Here is a 20,815-nt window from a genome sequence, read left to right on the forward strand (position 1 = left end):
AATGGAGGAGATTTTTGGAGAGGCCCACTATCATATAAAAAAACAACTAGCACTGGCATAGCCAATAGGTCTAGATTTTGGGGCCTTATGAACATTTAGCCATGCAGCACATAATCCTGGGTGCTACAGCATCTACTGTTACTTCACATGCCACTGGTGAAAGGGCACACACCCAACAACCCAAGCATTGGCAGCGCCAAATGGTCTTGGCTTTTGGACCTTATAAGTGTTTAGATTATGATGGGTTAAATACAATATGACGTAATGATATATATATATATATATATATATATATATATATATATATATATATATGTATGTGCAGCAACCTAAGTTCTTTAACGTCACCTCTATGAAGTACAATCCATTTGATTCCAAGTTCCCTCCTTGGAACTGCTATTATCCATCCAAAATGCACAACTAGTATTGTAAATGAACCAATAAAGTTAAGGTTTACTCTAAGATGTATCTTTCCAACATAGTAAAATAGTGGCATGGCTGAGAAAAAAAACGATAATAAGCATGACACGCTGTTGGAAACCAAAAGGGTTTCTTCGTTAAAAACCCCAAAATCTTTAAAAAAAAAAATAAAAAAAAAAAAACTAAGTTAAAACCTCAAAGTTACAGCACATTGAACAGGATCAATAAAATATATGTATTTCAAGCCAAAAACAATTAATCATGGTATGTTTTTGAGCACAACTGGAATGTATTTCAAAATGTAAACATTAAGAGTGGAGGGGTGGGGAGTGGTCAACGCAACACAAAACTCCACATTTCCCCAAACATTGGTGTATCGGATAACGTCCTTCATTGTATACACCAAAGTGTTGCTAAGACACATATCTGTACTGTCCACTCTGTGCGCACAAACACAGGCTGGTGCATATTTCACATAATAGTCCATTTCACTTCACCAGGGAGGCCATCCGGGCATGCGGGTAAAGAGTTTAACATGCCAACCTTTTGTCCAGAAAACACCAAAATGAGTTGTGCTAGGTATGCATTCATTTGGCAAAGGAATGTCAACCAGTGAAATCAGAAGAGGGGAGCAACATTTCGATACTACACAAAGAGGTTGCACTGTAAGGTATAAAAACAAACTTCCAGCAGAGGTTTGTCTGCAAGTTTCAAGTTCTAGCATGCTTAGGAAGCTAGTGTGCAAGACTGCCACTGATTAAATTTTACATTTAGATGAGATACGGGATCACATTGCTTTAATGTGATATTAATTTGCAAGTTGTGACCAATATACAATGGAAAAGTGTGGATTGATTTTCTGAGATAAAGTCCTGGTTCGTATTTTTGTTAGATGATTACAAGTCAACACAGATAAGGCACTATGGTGTCTAACCTCAACCACATTTCCTCAACTGACACACAATCACCAGCCCCAGTACTGCAACCCCGCTTAAACATTTGACTACCACATGCACATGCCCACCAGCAAATAAATAAAACACACCAACATACACACTCTAACTCCCATTTGAACCACAGACGACACTTGCCTCCAGTGAAAAAAAAGACATATGAAATCACCAGTTGAGCCGCCCCGAGAACACACAGTGATCCCCAGTACCTGTTTGCATAATAGAGACTAGGTTCATCAATTGTTGTGATCATCAAAATGCCTAATCAACACAGAATAATAATAATAAAAGGGACTATTGATGCTTCAACCAGCAAAATTAATCATATTGTGGCACTAATGACCAAAGATACTATTATCCAAATGAATAATGATAAGGTAGACAGATAATTGGATGAATCAAACTACCAGGTATTTGACGTTAATGCTAAACAAAGCTCCCTACTGCATCGTGGATTAAACCGATGAGGTAAATCAGCACTGTAATACATTAGAAAAATAGTTATTTGCATAAAACATAAGTCCTGTCCTCCTAGGCACTGATCCTCATGGGCTGCACTCACTCAATACGTCTCCTGCTGCCAGCTCGGTGCCGGCTGAGCTGTTCCCACCACTGGGCAGTGCGAGATGGGCGTTGGCCAGGGCATAGGCTCATACTCCTGCACGGGAGAGCAGCTGGCCACCTCCTCAGCCATTCCTGCTCTCAATGCCTCCGGCACCTCTACTACCCTCAGAGACGGCCAAGGGCATGCGCTGCATAACGCACAACATGGAGGTGAAAAAGCCGTGTACTCCAGGAGAACACCATACTGGGGATTCACGGATGAGAGCAGAGGAACCAAGTGCACAGCAGGTGTGTGGAATTTAAAATGTCTACAAGTCCTGTAAAAAAATCTACTTGTCCTTTTGGTGCCATGTGGTGCAGTGTCAAATTATGGCAGCAATCTCATTATGTAAGAGCTTGGATCATAGCCCCTTTGATTATGCCAGGGATACTACTAGTAGGGTTTGAATACTTGCAGTTTCAATCTCTACAATAGCAATTTCCTTATTTTGCCACCTTTCTGCAGATCTACGTAATGGGGTTTGAGGAAGCAATAAGCAATAGTTCCAGTGCAGAAATGCCTTTGAGTCTGCAAACCTATTAACTTGCATGTTTTAAAGATTTTCACCAGCTCTTCTCTAATCTTTTGCCATAATGATAAAGTTTGGAAATTGACTTCTGACAATGGCAGAAGTAGAAGTTCTTCCAGGGCTGGGGAAAAAAGTGGTTTGAAGGAAAGTGAACATGTAAACGCTGAATAGATTTTCACATGAGCAAATCTATACATGCATATTTGCTTGTGCTAAAATACAATGGTCTAGTTCTGTAAGTTCTTGTGAATTCATAAAAGTCACTAATTCAAAGACATATACCATGGAAGCACTTTTGTGACTTTCTTTAAGAATTGTCCCCCTAACTGGGTCTGGCGTTAAACAAGACATTTTGTTTTTATTAAACTTCTATTTCTTTTTCTGTCGCCTGGCTTTACTGTGAGTGATCGCATTCTGCTCTTCCACAAGGAGCATATTGGTACACAAAGTAGTTTTGTTCAGTGCCAGGAACTACTGTGGCAGTGGTGTAACAAAACTGGAGGGGGCCACTCTGCAAAGAACATGGAGCTCCCCCCCCTCAAACACATTCAAGGCAGGTGCTGTGCTGAGGGGGGCATCTGGAGGAGGGTGGTCTTTGTGGGAGCAGAAACTTATTTTTTCATTTTGCCAGTGTTTGTTACAATGTCAAGGGCCAAGCAACCCCCACAACAATAAAGTGTTACAAAAGTCATGTCAAAAAAAGACACACTGATGAAACGAAAAGACTCACAAAAAATGTCAGATCGGTTGGCTTTGACCGTGCTTGTTTATTTTCATGCTTCTCATAAGCTTGTTGAAAACGGTTACACTGATTTTTCACTAGGAATATTTTTGGGAAATACTAGCATGCATCAAAACATTTTACTAAATGACGCTTCAAAGAAATAGCACCTACAATTTCGTAGTAGCAAAATGTTTTTTTTTTCTACTTGCATTTTTTCTGCACATTTTATTTTTAAAGCAAATAATCATCACTCTTGCTTACAAGCTTCTGCAAACATTTGCATCTAACCAGGGAGCATTCTTGGAGAGCACTATACTTGGCCTCATATTGTTAAACTTTTTTAATGTGTACACTTTTTTTTTTTTACAGGATCCACTGTCAGTAGTGCAGTGTGACCTTAAAATGTTTATTTACAGCGCTCACCCTAATAATGAAGGCTTTTCATTAATGAACCATAAATACAAGTTCGAACAGCATTAACATACGGACACACATTACCTCAATTGCAGACAGTTTCCTTCTCTGTAAACTGGCAGCCAAAGGTTTTCTGCTGCAGGGGGTTGGGCCTACTTGTCCTAAGGACAAAATAAACATGAAAACTTGTTGCCCTTGACCCCAAACAATATGTCCCGGGCCATAGGAATTCCACATCCCTGGCACAGTGAAAGAGGAAGAACAACAGGAAGGACTAATCCCTGCATGCACCAAAAGAATAAATAAACAAGCGCGCTACACTGGAGCAGGAAACAAATTATAAAAGAAGCTGCAACTGGCACCAGCACTGAAGTCACGACTTCAATGTGGATGTGGCGCAACAGCTAGAGTGAGTGGCCGACTTTTAAACTGTGGAACCGAGTTCAAGTCTCTGCGGGATGCTCAACAGCGTGATTGTTTCGAATTTTTTTAAAATAAAAATGCAACAGACTTTGAAATGTCAGGAGGGGCAAGCAGCAATTAAAGCGTTTGGTGCACAAACAGGCGCCCTTCTGGCATTTGATCTCAGTCTTTGAAAGTTTAGCAAATGTGACTGAGATAACAGCATGATTTACAGTCCTGTTTACAGAAACAGCATCGCAGCAGCGCTAAGCTGAGAGCAAGAATGCTTCGCAAATGAAAAGGGAACATCACTTAACACAAACAGGAAACCAGGGAAGAAAAAAAAAAAAAAAGTCCCCCCAAAGAACAGATAAACACGACAAAGTGTAATTATACAGGTGTTATCCCCGGTTCTGTGGGAGGAACAAAGAGAACAAGCATTTGCAATACAATAGGTCTTGCATTTTCTTGAGTTAGAGCTACTGACATTGTAAATTTATAACTGGACTTTTTGCCACATATATTGTGCAAGCATGAATATGACACTAGAGGACTCGTGGCAAGAGTGTGGATGGGATGGGGAAAATTACAAAAAAAGTATTTTAAAAAATGATTGTGGTGTGTAAAACCTTGAATTCGCCAAGGAGTGCTTGGATAAGCAATCGAAATAAACTGGTAGTCATGCAAAGCGCTCAATTACTCCCCAGCGAGATCCTGCTGTGTGGGAAATAAAAATAAAAAGTAGTGCAGAAACCATGCGGAAAACAAGGAGCCTCGAATGTTTTCAGTAGTTGGCCAGTGCACTCGAGGAGGGCTAAACAGCAGTAAAAGGCATGACGTATGCATTCCTTTAACAAAACAAAATCAAGAGGATTTTAAGAGGCAAGCCCACAAACCAACGAAAGTGATGAGTGTGACATGGGCGTGGTTAAAAGCCCAACAAAGACAACAGGTCAGAAGCGCTTGCGCGCTGAACCTAAAAAGGAGGGCCAAAGAGGCAGACTGACCACAAGCAAGCAAGGATTTTTAAATGACACTGAAACAAACAAACGAAAAGCAGGGGGATAGCTTTAAGCCCACAAGAAAAGTATACAAGAGGTGTTTCTGTTACGCTCGACCTAAAAAAGTGGCTATTCAGTTACAATCTCCCATTACACTATATGAAAAGCAGTACTAGATGAATTTAACATTGGGGCACTTTTGGCTAAGGTCAAAAACCAGCTATTTGAAGCATAGTTTTCAGATCTAATTTCTGTTCCACGTTCCAAAATGATCTTTGTGTAGTTTCTTGACTGGATTCTCCCTTATGAAGGGTTTCTCCAATCAGTCGTAGCTGCTCTATCAACAACACCCTCCAGCACGAAGTCCCCCAAGGAGAGAACATCAACACCATAAACGAGGATCTCAAGTGTTCCCACCTAACATAGCATTCACTTTGAAGAGAACCATACCAGAGGTTTCTAGACAATTTTTAAAATCCATCCACTTGCACGATACTGAAATTGATTTCCCTCTTGAAACTTCTTCCATCCCACCGCCACCACATTCAGGTACATTTTCGGTCCCTACAATCCTTCCTGCATGTCATCTGCCAACCTGGTGCGGTAACCCCCTGTTCATTAAACATAACCAATTACCTAATTCCACATAAACCATTTCAACATCTCTCATACCCTTTGCATGAATTACTTTCCAACTTTTCTAGCAAAGACTCCTAATCCAAAGCGTAGAACTGAAAACCCACTCAACTCCTTAACCTCCAACACCTAAACTAAGGAAAATCCCAAACCAACCGATCTCAATTACAAAAGAACTGTAGTTAAATGCATGAAGGACGTATGTCCAGAACATATGATTAAACCCTGTAAATTCAGACCAAATGAATAATGAACGAGACAGATCTCAACTGAAAAGTAACAAAACACATTTTACTAACCAATAACACCTGGCAGGCATTCTAGGGTAGCAAGCTACTTGTCAAAAAGTGTTTCAACTCACTACAACTAGAAAGCACTTTATAAATGCAATTACAATCCAATACATAACTCAGAAAAGTAGATATACTTTCAAGTCTGTGCCTCTGTGATGTACCACCAATATCCCCCGACGCATAATGCCACTGAAGCAGCATTGTACTGCACAAGGCCACATTTTTGAAGAAGGATGCATTAAAAACCAACAAAAATCCACTATTAAACTTCAACCTGGCTCACGTTCCCCAAATAGAGGTTGACATGGTTCACTGAAAATACGTTGAACCTTCTTACAGACTGGACAAAAACAGTTAAAACAAATGTCAAATGATACAACCAATATCCTGAACCTATAATGGAAATTGTTAACACTACACATCCTAGCTTCTGTGGATACACCCTCTGAGGAGAATCTTTCACTTCCATTAGTTTGCCAATGACACTGAAGCATGGAGAAAACATATGCAAACAAGCCCATACCCCATCACATAGAAATCTGTATATTCAAAACTGCTGGATCCAAATCTTCCTACACAGGTCAGCAAGTAACACCAATAACTTTTGTGCCTCCCTGGGTTACAACCATGTGGTGTGGCTTGAGACTCTGACTACAAGGAAATTGCAATTGATGACATTCCCCAACTGGGTCTGCTTAAAAAAAAAAAAAATACACTTAAATTACAATTTGAATATTTGTGACTTTACTTCTGGGTTATCACAGGTATACTTTCTCAGAAGCACGTAGTAAGCTCTTACTTTTTGTCCTCTTAGAGAGATGGAAGAATTTGGAAATCTCTCACGAGCTTACATGTCTAAATTGAAGATATGTAAGGTCTCCGGAGTAGGACTGCTAATGACAATTAAGAACAATGTTTATTATCACAGTACTTGGAGCATCAGCTGTGTCTTTGGCAAGAGAACAGTTTGATTTTGTAAAAGTGTGTAACCTGTACCATTCACTCCCTAATAGGATTGGGAGAGCCCAACACCAGTGCCAGGTCAAGCAGTTTTCTCATCCAACTGCCGGGAGTGTAAGATCTGCAGCTAAATTTGACTGTCATGTTTAGCACTGTTTGATGAATTTGTACAAAATTTGGCAGATGTTTGGCAAGTTTAGCTTCTTCTTTGTAGTTTTAGACATTTATGTAGATTCATCAAACAGGGGCACTTTAAAAGTGGGGAGGCAAAAATGTGTTCACTTGCTAAAACCTATAGCATAATTTCACAAATCCACATGAAATTCAGCAGATATTTAGTATGTTAAATATTTTGTGGCACTTGCAAGTTTCGTGCAGATCCATCAAGTGGTAGGGCAATACTAGATGGGGAGGGGGATAAAAATGATCTAATAAGGTAATAACTCTGGTGCTCAGTAAAGAATATGCATGAAATATGGCAGGCTCTTAGCCTTTTAAGCCTAGTGCAGGAATACCACGTTTCACGCCAATCTGGAGGGGTGGGGCAGGGGGGTGTAAAATGGGTGTGCTCTGAAACTCACCTTCTTACTAATACCTCTGGCTTAGTTTTACTGCTCTGGACAACACATACCAGACAGCATATTTATATTTTGAGGTTCTTGCAAACCTTTCAAGGAGGGGTACACTTAAAGGTGTGGGCAAAATAAGCACCATTTTTTTCCTTTAACTCCAGTAAGAATCTGTGTTCTCTACAGAAAGAAACCCTGAATGGAACTATAGCAAAGTTGGAATAAAACTAAAACTTTACTTTAAGAAGTGCTGTGCCCTGGTCTGCAGTAAATTGATCCAGTAGCTTTCAAGATATTAGTGTTACAGTAATGTGTCAGTATGCTTGAAAGGGTTAAAGGGTGAGAGGTATCCGGACCATTAGTATGTGTGTGGACAGTCCTTGAAACCAGGTTTGCAGACTGTCCATAGATCTATATGAAAAAATAAAAGCTCCTATTGGACAAAAAAAGCATTTTGCTCCTGTGGCCCATTTGAAGACTAAAAACAAGGTACACGTTTATCAAGCCAAGACAAGTGGGGGTTGGCAGTCTTTAACAGTATAGCAAATGAAACCTTTTTTACCCATCTCCAGGGAATTCTGTCCCCTGTTGATGGATTTGCATGAAACTCCATATACTAAGGGTATGCTAAACATGCAAAGGTTCTGTCAAATTTCACACTGGTCCACGATACCACATGAAAGATTAACAAATAAAAGAATTCTTGACACTGCTTTACTTTGCCACTGGTAGACCCTCACAGGTGAGTAGAGCACTTTACAAAAGCTATGATTGCCACCCTTGTCGGATCTTCTGAATCTTGAGATTCTTGTACTTAACTGAACTTGCTAACAACCTACAAATGTCATGCTAATACATTAACCAATGCCAACAAACTTTTTTACCCCCTATTTAACAAACTCCTCTTTAACAGTTTGCATGAAACTCCATATATCAAGAGCAGGGTAAACATGATAGGGGCCTGCCAAATTTCAAGTAAATCTGCCATAAGGCCTCCAAGAGGCTAACGTGAAATATTTTGTTACTCCATTTTAAACTTGCGCCCCTTAGATCAACCTGCATAAAACTTGACAAGCCAAGACAAAAACAAACATGCTAAAAGGTTTTACATATTTCATGGCGAGTTCTGAAACGGTATGACAGTTATTAGCAAATGACCATCTACGAAAACCCTATGTAAATGTGGCAGCCCTTGATGAATCAGCACAAATGTGAAAACACTAATAGTGTGCTGAACATGTGAAATATCAAAAGTGCTAGATAGCATACTTAAAAGTTAAAGAGTGATTTTATTTGTTAGGTGGGTGGATACTAGTAGAAAAGAGGGTGAAACCTACCAAATGTGGGAGTGTTCACAAATATAGAATGTGTACTGCATGTTGCCAAAGGTTAAGTCTGTTATTACTTTATTGCTTATAAACGTTTGGACACTGGTGTAGCTAGCTGAATTATTACCAAAGCAACAAGCCACTGTCACAATCATTGAAGGATGTCAACAGTGATGTAATTTAATGGGATGCGTGATCTAATATGTGAGGACATAACCAGTGCATGATAGTAGTGCAGTATATAGTCAGTTCACTGACCTACAACTGGCAAATTTCAGTGGCTCTTATGTGTTGTTTTGTAACCATAGCTGCATTTAACTGTGTTTTTTTCCAGTTCATTTCTGTTTTTTAACATAATCACCAAACCTAACTGCAAATTCAGTTTAGCCTTTGTTTTATTTCAGTGAATATATCCATCCGTCTTTGGCCACCATTCTGTATCCAGTGGTCTGTTAAAGTGTTATACACTTTTTGCTTCCACTCACCACAGCATATAGCATAGGGTAATGGGCCAGCTCACTTCAGTCACTGGCTCTTTTCACTGTGATTGCTGGCATTTTGCTTGTGTGCATTTGTCTAAAGATTAGTCCACTTCAATGCCAGTACTGCTTTTATTTCAGCTATTTTGTGATTGGACTGTTTTGTTTACTTAATGGCAGAGCTAGACAATGCCATTTATACATTTTCATTACTTCTAATGCTTGCAAACATAATCTAATATACATTTTAAAAAGTACTGCAGGCTTACCATGCTTATTGGTTTTTCCAGTGTGTCAGGATGTGGTTTCCATAAACACTCAACCCTTGAAAAGTAATTTCTTTCTGATACTGGGTAGTGAGGAGGGCCACATGCTGAGGCCACTGTCATTGTTAAAAGACTGCACTGGTTTACAGATAAATAAGATCACCTATCAAATGGAGCATTGTGAAGCACTGGCTACTGCGTATGTTACTTCAAATGGGAATTCCACCAGTTAATTTCGCCTTAGACAAGGATTTAGCCAAGACAGGGGTGAAACTGTTCACCAGTGGAACACAAAGGTCTAGGGGTGGCAATGGCATAATACTGGAAGGTGCAACGGTTGCAGTAGGTGTTGATAGTAATTTATTTCTAGTTAAGGGCAGATCACATACAGGTTAGCCTCTTCTGTTGCAAAACACAGAGGGACAGATTTACGAAGGTTAGACCCGCGGCAAAACCATTTTCAGGTTTTAAAAAACAATGTAAATTTATATTTAGGTTGGCTTCTAAGAAAATGTTACACAAACCGGTGTAAAGTGCTGCTTTGCATTACTCTGCATCAAGGGGACGATCCATGGGTGGTATATAGGTGTTCCTGTACAACCACCCATGGTTTCTGACGAAAAACCCTACCTAATAACAATAGTGGACAAGACAGGGTTTTGCGCCAAAAATTAATGCCACTTGAAAGCAAGTGTTAAAAAGGAAAAATGCTATTATTTCTCCTAGCGTTTCCCACTTTGCATGTGTGCTGTACTGCACAGTACACATCCAAAGTGGGAAAAGTTTTAAAGGGTCAGTAAGCATAGGATTTTGTTCTAGAGGGGCACCCTTCCTGTACAAAATATATGCAATACTTACACAGACACTTTGCACCACGGGTGTGTGGGGCTCAGTTGTCAGATTGCGAGCCAGCGCTAGGAAGAGAGGAGAGTGCTGTAGATATGGTGCTTTCCTGCTTTCTCCCTGTCATGCAACTCAGTGCAGCAACTTTGGGAGCTGCACAGCGTCCCGTGACCGTTTAGCACATTTGGGCCTGAATGGTCTATCTTCATCATGTCCTTGTTGAAATGCAGCTGTAAGGAAGTCATTAGCAGTAGTGTCAGAGATTTGTAAATTGCAAAAATAAAGTACTATCGCTTTGCCATATCTTCACTTGTGAATTACTCATTAAGTATTAGCAATCTAAGGAATAAATTGCATCAATAATCTGATACATGGCACATTCTTCTTTCTAACCCATCTCTTGCAGGCCTCACTGACATCTTTAACACCCTCAAAGATACCTGCTATGAAAATGATTTACACTCATCTACCATCAAACACCTCTCTGGAGAAGCTCTCTTTGCCCCTACTTGCCATCATCAATGCCTGTTATTCAAGGTATCTCCCCAGAAGCTTTCAAGAGAGGCCAGGTCTGCTGTCTACTGACGAAACCCGCAACAGACACCAAGGACTTTGTCAACTACTGGCCCATTTACCCATCTACCATTCATCTACAAAATAATCAGTCTATGTCAACTCTAACACTACATTAATAACAACCATGTTCTACATGACTACCAATCGGGCTTCAGATCATGCAGCAGCATAGACAGAGCTGCATTACAAATCAGATTATACCCTCTGAACACAGATGAAGGGGCCCCCTTGCCTCTTGGCCTGCACCTATCAACACCCACTTTAACACCATCAACCATCCTATCCTCATCTACACCCTGACACATGAATAAGATTCACTCACAATATAATTTATTGGTTCTCTTTCTACTTATCCAACCAACAGTAGTTGGTTAACATGAGTATATCTACAGGTCCCAGAAGATCCCTCTCACTTGTGGAGTCTCTCACACTTCCATGTTGACTATAGACATCGTCACCCTCTATATGGATCCCCTTGGACTCTACTCAGCGATAACAGCATCAAAATTCAACAGCCTATGTCTCAAACACTGCCTGCACCTCTCATCCAGACATGGATGTTCCAGCACTAACTTGGAGCTCAGACCCACAAGACAGAACTCTGCTATCTGCTAAAAACACCAATCAACTAGTCCAACCCTGGCTCAGCAACATGAACCTATACTGATTCAAACCCCAACTTTTACCCTATGCCAAGTAACTCAGATACACCCTGGACTCAAACCACTTGCAAGAAACATATTGCAAAGAAAAGCTAGGCCACTGAGTATAACTCAGCTAAACTAAAGTCAGTGAAAGTATTCCTCTAAGAAGGCAACTTTCAAACTGCCATTCAAGTTTTTATACTCTTGCATTTGTGTGGTGGCTATGACCTGCTAGCAGCATTCACACTGCACACTGGCCCCCAGCATCTGAAACGTCAGTGGGTGCACTGGGGTCTGGGTATGATTAGAAGGTGAAACAGGCCTGCAAGGCGGGAGTGGGTGTGGTGTTGGTGCAGGACGAACCATAGTTAGCAGCTTATAATTAGCTCTGTCTTTATAATGTATCCTTCCTGCATAGTGCCTCTAAATAGAGGTGGAAGATTACTTTTCCAATAAATATACAGTGTTATTGAGGTCTGAGCACCAGTGTTAAAACTGGCACAAGTGGTATTTGAGTTCATTATGGCATGTTCGTACATTAGAGGAAAGCAAATTGTGCTTGCTCTTGTTTTGCATTCTCAATTTTATGGCAAGACTGGAGGCTCCTATTATGCTTTTAAGACTTGATTTATTTCAGTGAGCAGCAGTCAAGGAAGAACTACAATTCCCATGAGGCAAAGGGAAACAGAGCCAATGGGAAGTAAAAACGGAATTTGAACCAATGGGAACAGGAGACCTAATATAAATACTATACTTGACTGCGACCTGCCCTCTTTCTTGCTGCTCGCAGTCAAGGATAAGTGTTCACCTTCTTATACTGTTTATTTCAAATCGTTTTAATGACTGTTTGATTCAATTGTGTTACATTCTGTAATTTCTTTACTGTTTATTTGCCGCCAAATGTGCCTGTTTTTTCCATTTGCCGCCCGCTTCGTTCCCGACAACCGGCGCCTCTCCTCACAGCGAGCGAGCGCTTGCAGTGTTCCCTCACCTTCTTTTTTCTTTAATAGACGTTTCCGGCTCCTCACAGTTGCGCAAGTTCTTTTGTCAACTCGCAGCATTAATAACGGTTGCGGAGACGCTCATTCTGCTCCTTCGCCTGCAACCTCTCTTGCCGGTCTTACTCTGCCACATTCCCGGACATCGTTTTCTCTGCCTCAGTAACTCCCCGTTGGGAGTGTATTACCTCTCTCTTCAGCACAACAATTTTTTCTTAACCCTTTCCTTACCACACAGTTTTTTCCTCAGTTAAAATGAATAATGATAACTTCCCTGAACACTCCAGCAATCAGGATGACATATGTGGCCAAGATTTTGGAAATCTTATTAATGAGGCAGTAGCAAAGGCCATTTCAGTTTTTATGGGCAAACTGACAAGAAACCTTGAGTCTTCTGCTAAAACTATGGTTTCAAACTCCTTACTGGCCCATTCTGCGGGGAAAAGCAGAAAACGTAAAATTAAGGATTTGACTGCCCAAAAAGCCCAATTTGACATCACCCCTGATGGCGCTATACTGACTAGTGAAGTCTCTTCACCCCAGATTGAGGACGAGTCTCCTCCCAGGCCTCCTTTAAAAGGAGGGGAAATTAAAGACCTCCCATTAAAAATGTACTGCCAAAACCAAACATATTTCCAGTGCGCCAAAGAAAATCGTAATATCCCACATTTCCGACACTGATGAGGATATGGGTGACATGGACGACGATCCAGATATTTGGGGCTCCCTCTCTCAGTCCTCTCCTCCCCTTAAAAAAAACAGAATTTGACCATTCCAATCCTTTCGCAGCCAAATTAATCCTAGATTCTGACGGTAATCCCATGTTTGACCCTCCTCCACATCCAAATTCTACTGATTGGCTTCCCTCCTCCCACATAGGGGGATAACATAGCTTCCCGGCTGAGACTACCTTTGGATAAGCCCACTAGAGCCAAATTGAGATTTGAATGCCCCAGACCATCCCTTTGTTCTAATATTGCATCCACTCCCTCTATTGACCAACTCCTCCTTACTTTCTTTTCTAAGTTTGGCAAAGATCCCCGTAAGGGAGTCGACAAGACCTAGTCAAACTGCCAGGACAAACTCTTGGACTTGGTGGGGCCGTTGGCCCGTATTTTTGACATGGCAGAAACTGCAAAGATGGACAACGCTGATATTGACCCTTCTGAACTTTCATTATGGATACAGAGAGCCTTTTGCCTTTTAGGCAACGCAAACGCTGCTATTATGCATAAGAGGAGGAAAGGCCTGTTACTAAAACTAGATCTAAAACTGGCTAACCTTGCGTCTATTGACACAGGCATTAAAGCAGACGGACTCCTTTTTGGCGAGTCGTTCATCAAAGACTTGGGAAAATTTGTCTCTACCTTTGCCTCCATAGATAAGACACAACAATCCATCAAGAAAGTCTTTAACCAACAGGTTTTTGCAAAGGCCGGTACAGGCAGGAGCCACTTTACCGGCCGTTCCTTTCGATATCAAGGATCCAGAGGCTCCTTCAACTCCACCTACGAGACACAATCCTACAAACCTCAGTTCTACCCCCAGCATGGCAGAGGCTACCACGGCCAACGTGGTTCCAGACATAACTACCAAAACGGTAAGCCACAATTCTGGCCTTCCTCCTGTAGGAGGTCGTCTTCGCTTGTTTGCAGCGAAATGGCACACTATCACAACCGATCCATGGGTTCACAACACAATTCAAGGTTACTCAATAGAACTTTACTCAACCCCTCAACAAACATTTCGCCCCCGCCTCTTCGTTTTTCTTCAGAAATGAACTCTCTCATCTCGGAAGAGATTCAGTCACTTCTTTCCAAACAAGCCATACAAGTTTCCCGTCCGGGATCCTTCAGGCTTTCTAAGCACTCTCTTTTTAGTCCAGAAAAAGAACAGGAAATTAAGACCGGTTATCAATCTCAGAGATTTCAATCGCTTCGTCGTATACAGACATTTCAAGATGGAAACTATCGTCCACCTAAGAGATATTCTCCTTCCTTGCGATTTATATGGTTCGTCTAGACCTTCAGGATGGGTACCTATCCGTCCCGATCCACGTGGATCACAGAAAATATCTCCAATTTCAGTGGCAGGACCAAACCTACCAATTTTCGTCCCTTTCATCAGCACCCTGGTGCTTCACGAAATAATGAAACCAGTGACAGCCCATCTCAGATCCTTGGGCGTCAGATTACTAATCTACCTCGATGACATCCTTCTAATGCACCAGAACCACCTTTCCCTTCAATCCCATCTCCAGACCACATGCTCCCTTCTCTCTCATTTAGGTTTCCTCATCAACAAGGAAAAATCCATCACAACACCTTCCCAGAAAATAGAGTTCCTGGGGTTCATAATCGACTCCTCTTCCGCTACGCGGCATCATCCTTAGCAAAAAGTAAAATCCATAAAATCTGAAATTCTGAAAGTACTACACAGTTCCCAAAGTTCTCTCAGATCCCTAGCCAGAATCGTAGGCCTTCTCACTTCTTTAATTCAGGCCATATTTTCCGGTCCCCTCCATTACTGGGCTCTTCAAAGACTAAAAATTCATCATCTCAGAAAAGGAATTTCATACCCGGAGACAATTTATCTGGACCAGGAGTCCCGATCAGAGTTTCAATGGTGGATAGACCATTTAGATGCCTGGAACGGCAAAACTATCTTTGCATCAGCCCCAGATCTTGTGTTAGAATCAGATGCAAGCCTGGCGGGCTGGGGCGCCCGCTGTGGCTCAATCTCGACTGGAGTTTCCTGGTCTTTAGAGGAGTCCAAATTGCATATCAATAATTTAGAGATGCTTGTGGGCTCCTTTGCAATCAAAAGCATCGCAAAAATCAGGGTTCAATGTACCATCCTCCTCCGTATGGACAATGTCTCGGCTGTCCGCTACATAAACCATTTAGGGGGCACCAGGTCAAAACCTCTAGCAGATCTGGCAAAAAGTCTTTGGGAATATTGTCTCCACAACGAAATCTCACTCTCTGCAGAATACCAGGTTCCCTCAACGAGATTGCGGATTGGCATTCTCGCTTCCTCAAAGATTCCTGCGACTGGAAACTCCATCCCTCGGTTTTCCAATCTCTTCTACACAAATGGGGCCCCTTCAAGATAGATCTTTTTGCCTCTCATCTCAACACACAATTTCCACTGTTCTTCAGCTGGCGTCCGGATCCTTCAGCTCTAACCTCCGATGCTTTTCTCCAGGATTGGTCTTCTTCTCTCAATTACGCGTTTCCTCCGTTCATAATGATTACCAGAGTACTCACTCAAGATATGCGCAAGAAAGCAATGCTAATAATTGTTGCCCCCCTTTGGCAAGCTCAAGTCTGGTTCCCTCCCCGAGCTCACAACAGACTTTCCGGTCCTTCTACCGATCTTTCCGTCCCTTCTACGGATTTCCCTAGGTTATCCACATCCCCTTATTCTCAGCAACACTCTCACACTTTCGGCCTAGAAGGTATCGGGTCTTCCCAATCTTCCATTCCAATTTCGGCAGAAGCTTTGGACTTCATTAATTAAGCCTGGGCCCAACCACCAGGAAAGCCTACTGTTCCGCCTGGTCTCTTTGGACAAGCTGGCGTGTGGGAAGGGACCTCGATCCCTTTTCAGCCTATATAATTTACATAATTAATTTCCTAGCTGCCCAATCCAGCCCAGGTAAATCTTACGGAACAATCAATTTGTATAGATCAGCTATTTCTTTACAGCATACCTACAGCAACGGAAAACCTATCGGAGAACATCCTCTACTCTGTCATCTACTCAAGGGAGTAAAGTTTTATTTCCCTCCTTTACCCAAGTATTCGAAACTTTGGGATGTTAATGTTGTTTTAAACCTGTTTCTTTCCTGGCAGGATAATTCTGACCTACCCTTAAAAATGCTTTCTGCTAAACTTACTATGTTACTCTGTCTGGTTTCTATCAAACGTGTATCAGATGTGAGAGCTTTAGAGATTTCCTCTTGTCAATTCTCCCCTACAGGTGTTCTTTTTTCCATCAAGAGACGCACCAAAACCAATCTCTGTTCAGTGTTTTACCCTTATTTCCCTAACCAACCTAAATGATGTGTAGGTCAATGCCTTAAGGTATATGAAGATCGCACAGCCAATCTCAGAACGTCCTCATGTTCCCAGCTCTTTATTTCTTTTCGCAAACCTCACAGGCCAGTTTCCTCAGCTACCCTAGCTAGATGAGTTTGTTGGGTCACATCCTTAGCGGGTATCGACACCTCAGTTTTTGGCGCTCACCTCTTCCAGAGGAGCTAGCGCTTTTAAAGCTTTTTGGGTGGGTTCTAGACTAGAGGACATTCTAAGATCGGCTGATTGGTCTAATGACAATGTTTTTAGAACGTTCTATTGTAAAGCAGTTCATATAGCAACTTCTGTCATTATTAACATGCTTTAAACAAGCATAATAGGAGCCTCCGGTCTTGCCATAAAATGTAGATTTTCCTAGTATTCTATGACGGAAAGTCTTAATTTTATTAAAGACACGGAGGCAAGTATTATCCCTCCTCAGTGTCTCTTTAACATTTGTTTTTTCTCGACTATTATTCCCTCCCCACAGTATCGTCTAATCAATCACAGAATTCAACCTGAACGTCATGCAATGTCCTCAGCAACATCATCCTCGTCCTACCATCTTCCTCGGTGTCAACTTCATCCTCTTCCTGCGCCTTGGATCTCCCTGCGCTTCCAGTACTGGATGGACTTTTTTCAAGATCTTTGTTCTCTCTTATTGGCAGTTTCTATTGTTTTTGCTATTTTTCCTCTGTTCTCTCACACAGACTAGGCTTCTCGCACCAAGAAAGAGGGCTGGTCGCAGTCAAATATAGTGTTTATATCAGGTCCCCTGTTCCCATTAGTTCATATTCCGATAAGTTTTTACTTCCCATTGGCTCTGTTTCCCTTTTCCTCCTGGGAATTGTAGTTGTTCCTTGACTGCTGCTCACTGAAATAAAGCAAGTCTGAGAAGCATAATACTCGCCTTCGTGTCTTTAATAAAATTAAGACTTTCCGTCACAGAATACTAAGAAAATTTACATTACCAACAACCTTCAGAAGGTGGTAACAGTGAGCACAAACCTATGAAAAATGGGTAAGAAAGTACCCAAAGCAACAACTTAACATTTGCATACTTTACTCCCCACATTTACACAACTGGGTGTGAAAATGAACCCTGGGCCCAGCAAAAACGTTATTTGCGCTGGGGTGTTTTTATTTATAATCCTAATAATAGTGTGTGTGGGGTAAAGTTAAGCTCATCTGCTCTCTTTATAGCACTGTCAAGTATGCTTTTTATTTTTTTAACTTTCGATTGATTTACAGTTCTAAAGGCCAAAACGACGAAGAACTGAAACAGTGGGATGCAGCAGCCGGTCAACAATGGTTTCAGGTGCCTCTAATGCTCTCAATTCAGTTAGTGTCAAAAGACCTAAATTCACACAAAAAGAACAAGCGCCTAGACACTGCCCGATTTGTAGGGTGACCTGAAGAAAAACAATAAAAATCCTCAGAGATTACCAAGATTGGAAAATAAAAGAGGAGCAGCGACTGCAATTAAAGGCTATGTTTTTCCTCGTCCCCGATATTTTTATTAGTACGTATAACTGTATAGTAATAAAGAAATCTCAAGAATAGTTTATTCCCTAACGTGCTCTAGTCAATCCCAACCGCATCGTAATAAGGTTATCACTACGTATGAAAAAAAAACATTCCTACAATCTGCACAATGTGTGCAAGAACCCTTGCAGATACTGTTAAGCCAATAAAAGTAATATTGTGGTCTAAAATGCATTTCAGCACGCACGAAACATTAATACTAGACTTATCGGCATGCAGTGGTTAAAAATAAGGCTGATGAAAAAAAGTACAATTTGCTACGATCACAATAATCTATTACAACATTTTCGGTCTCACTGAAAGCTTCTTGTGCACAGTAAAAATCGGTGATTGTGCACGGTTAGGTACGGATTAGGAGTTAGAATTAAAAAATGCGGTCTAGCAATATGAAGGGCACCAATAAGGGTAATTTGCTGTAATTATTATTTTACGGGTAACCAATAATAACCCAAAGATGGCGATACCCACTCGGGTCCCTTTTACAGAAAGATCTCAATGCAAGCGCAGACCACATCTACGTCGCCTGTGTTGCACAATAAAAATCATAGGCGCCCACGTTACAAAATGTCCGCAAGGTAATTTGCATCTGTAGAGGGTTTATTATGCGTCTGTTATGGCCCGGAGCTTTCGGCAGTCAGGTGGCCTCCATCATAATTTAGAGAAAACATGAGCACTGGGCGCTCCAAAACTATTCTACGCTACCTTTGCTGTGTTTTATATTCCCATGGACACGCTTCTTTGATTGATAATTGTTGAGGCATAGGAGGTGGACATCTTATATTGAGCATTTTACCCCCACCCTCAAGGGAGAAGCATATGTATAAGTCTGACAACGAAATGATCTGCAGTAGTTTTTTTTTTTTTTTTTTTTTAAATGGTGGTGGGGGGGGGGGGGTGCTGGTCGAACCTGACAGGGTGGATGGGCGGGGGGAGGAGAGAGTACAGTCAGACTCCATGTAACTTCTCTATTTATGTGGTTCGTGTTGGGGAGGGACAAACAACTTGCACCACCCATTCGAGGGGAGGAACCTTAGGAAAAGTATCCAACTCTTTAATCTTTACCACTGCTCCCGCTGGATATGTACAGGTTGTAAAACCGGTCTGTTCAATGTAGCAGCCTATCCATGCATGCTTCTGTTGGGGTAAAGTGAGGGGTAGAGTATCCAGTGAGAGGCCTATGCGCATCTGTTCCTGAAAAGCTCTAGACTAGGGAAGGGCGGTCAGCATGTTGTGGAGACGTTTTCAAACATTGATAAACATGTGTTTTCGGGAAAGTTGTCAATCGCCTCTCTGGACAAATACTGCCCTCTGTTTAGAGGGGGCAGGGAAGCACTGCGGCGGAGGGGGCGTCTCTTCTTTACCTCCGCATCAAAGGCTCCCATTGGAGATGACGGGGCTCTATAGGTTTTCTCACAAAACAACCAGCCCTATTCAACCTCACAAGAGGGAAGATCAGTGGTCGCGTGTTTAAAAATATGGAAAAAACGACTCCCCAAGCATGCAGGCCTCGGCGAAGCACCGGCCTCCAGTAGCGCGCCTCTTACCCATGACCTGCACCCGGCAGATGGCGCAGGTGTCGCACTCCACGTCCCAGCTCCACATGGCCACCGCGTTCCACTTCTTCAGCGAGAACATCTTGTCGGTGGCGCCGGCTCTGGAGCTGAAGGACGCGGCGTGGGAGGGAGGAGGGCCCGGCTCGTCTCCGTCATCCATGTCTGCCATGGCGGCGGGAGGCAGCGGAGGAGGGACTTGGGGAGGCTGCGCCGCGGGCGGCTCCCGCCAGGGGGAGCTACGGCTCACCGGCCGAGCCCAAGCAGCTGCGCGGCAACAGAGGTGCCCTGACAGAGCAAACCAGACCCACCCCGCACAGCAGCACCGTGCGCGGGTGGAGCGGGGACTGAAGACTCTGGATACTACCAGGCTGGGTTCTTCAGTATAGAACAACAAGCCAAAAACAGACTGAACAAACTGGACTGGATTTAGTATTGCCACTTTTCAGAATGAAAAATACCGACCGATTCCTCATGGTTTAAGACTCTGCAAATGCCTGGACAATACACTTAAATAAATCAATATAAAATAATCCGTATTCGTGCGTAACATAACTTTTCTAATTTTGTTTATTTATCTGTCAGGGCTCATTAAAGCAGCCCTAGAGTACGTTTTAATGACATTATCCTTAGATTTTTGTGTGTGACGTATGTAATGATATGGGGAATAATATCGGCTTTAGGTGATTTTGTACTGGTCGGGGTATTAGAATGCCGGTAGAAACTAGCCAAGTGGCACCCGTAACTGGATGAGCTACCCACGCATGCCTAGGACGTAGGAAATGTAAGATGCCTGTGTTATGGTGTGTGGCACTGAAGGAGGCAATAACGATACAGACACACCAGTTGTCTGGTCACTATCTGAGACATATACAATGAAGCTCTGATCCTTTTAGCAACTTTGTCTAAGTCACCTCGTTTGACCCATCCCCATCATTTCGTGGGGTAGTGCAATCCTGCTCCCTCTTAGTGCATACATACCAACATTTGCAGAGCGAAAGA

At 42.1% G+C, this 20,815-nt stretch overlaps 1 protein-coding gene across 1 annotated transcript in view; it reads right to left on the reverse strand.

Moving 5' to 3' along the window:
- RNF7 (ring finger protein 7) overlaps positions 1–20,213 on the reverse strand; it is a 45,090-nt gene extending 24,877 nt beyond the window's left edge. Inside the window, exon 1 of the mRNA XM_069213937.1 lies at positions 19,808–20,213. Coding sequence (XP_069070038.1) covers positions 19,808–19,985 — 178 coding nt within the window. The 5' untranslated portion in view covers positions 19,986–20,213. The remainder of the gene's footprint in view (positions 1–19,807) is intronic.
- Between the last annotated feature and the right edge of the window lie 602 nt (positions 20,214–20,815).

The sequence above is a fragment of the Pleurodeles waltl genome, chromosome 11, assembly GCF_031143425.1.
Source record: "Pleurodeles waltl isolate 20211129_DDA chromosome 11, aPleWal1.hap1.20221129, whole genome shotgun sequence".
Taxonomy (NCBI): domain Eukaryota; kingdom Metazoa; phylum Chordata; class Amphibia; order Caudata; family Salamandridae; genus Pleurodeles; species Pleurodeles waltl.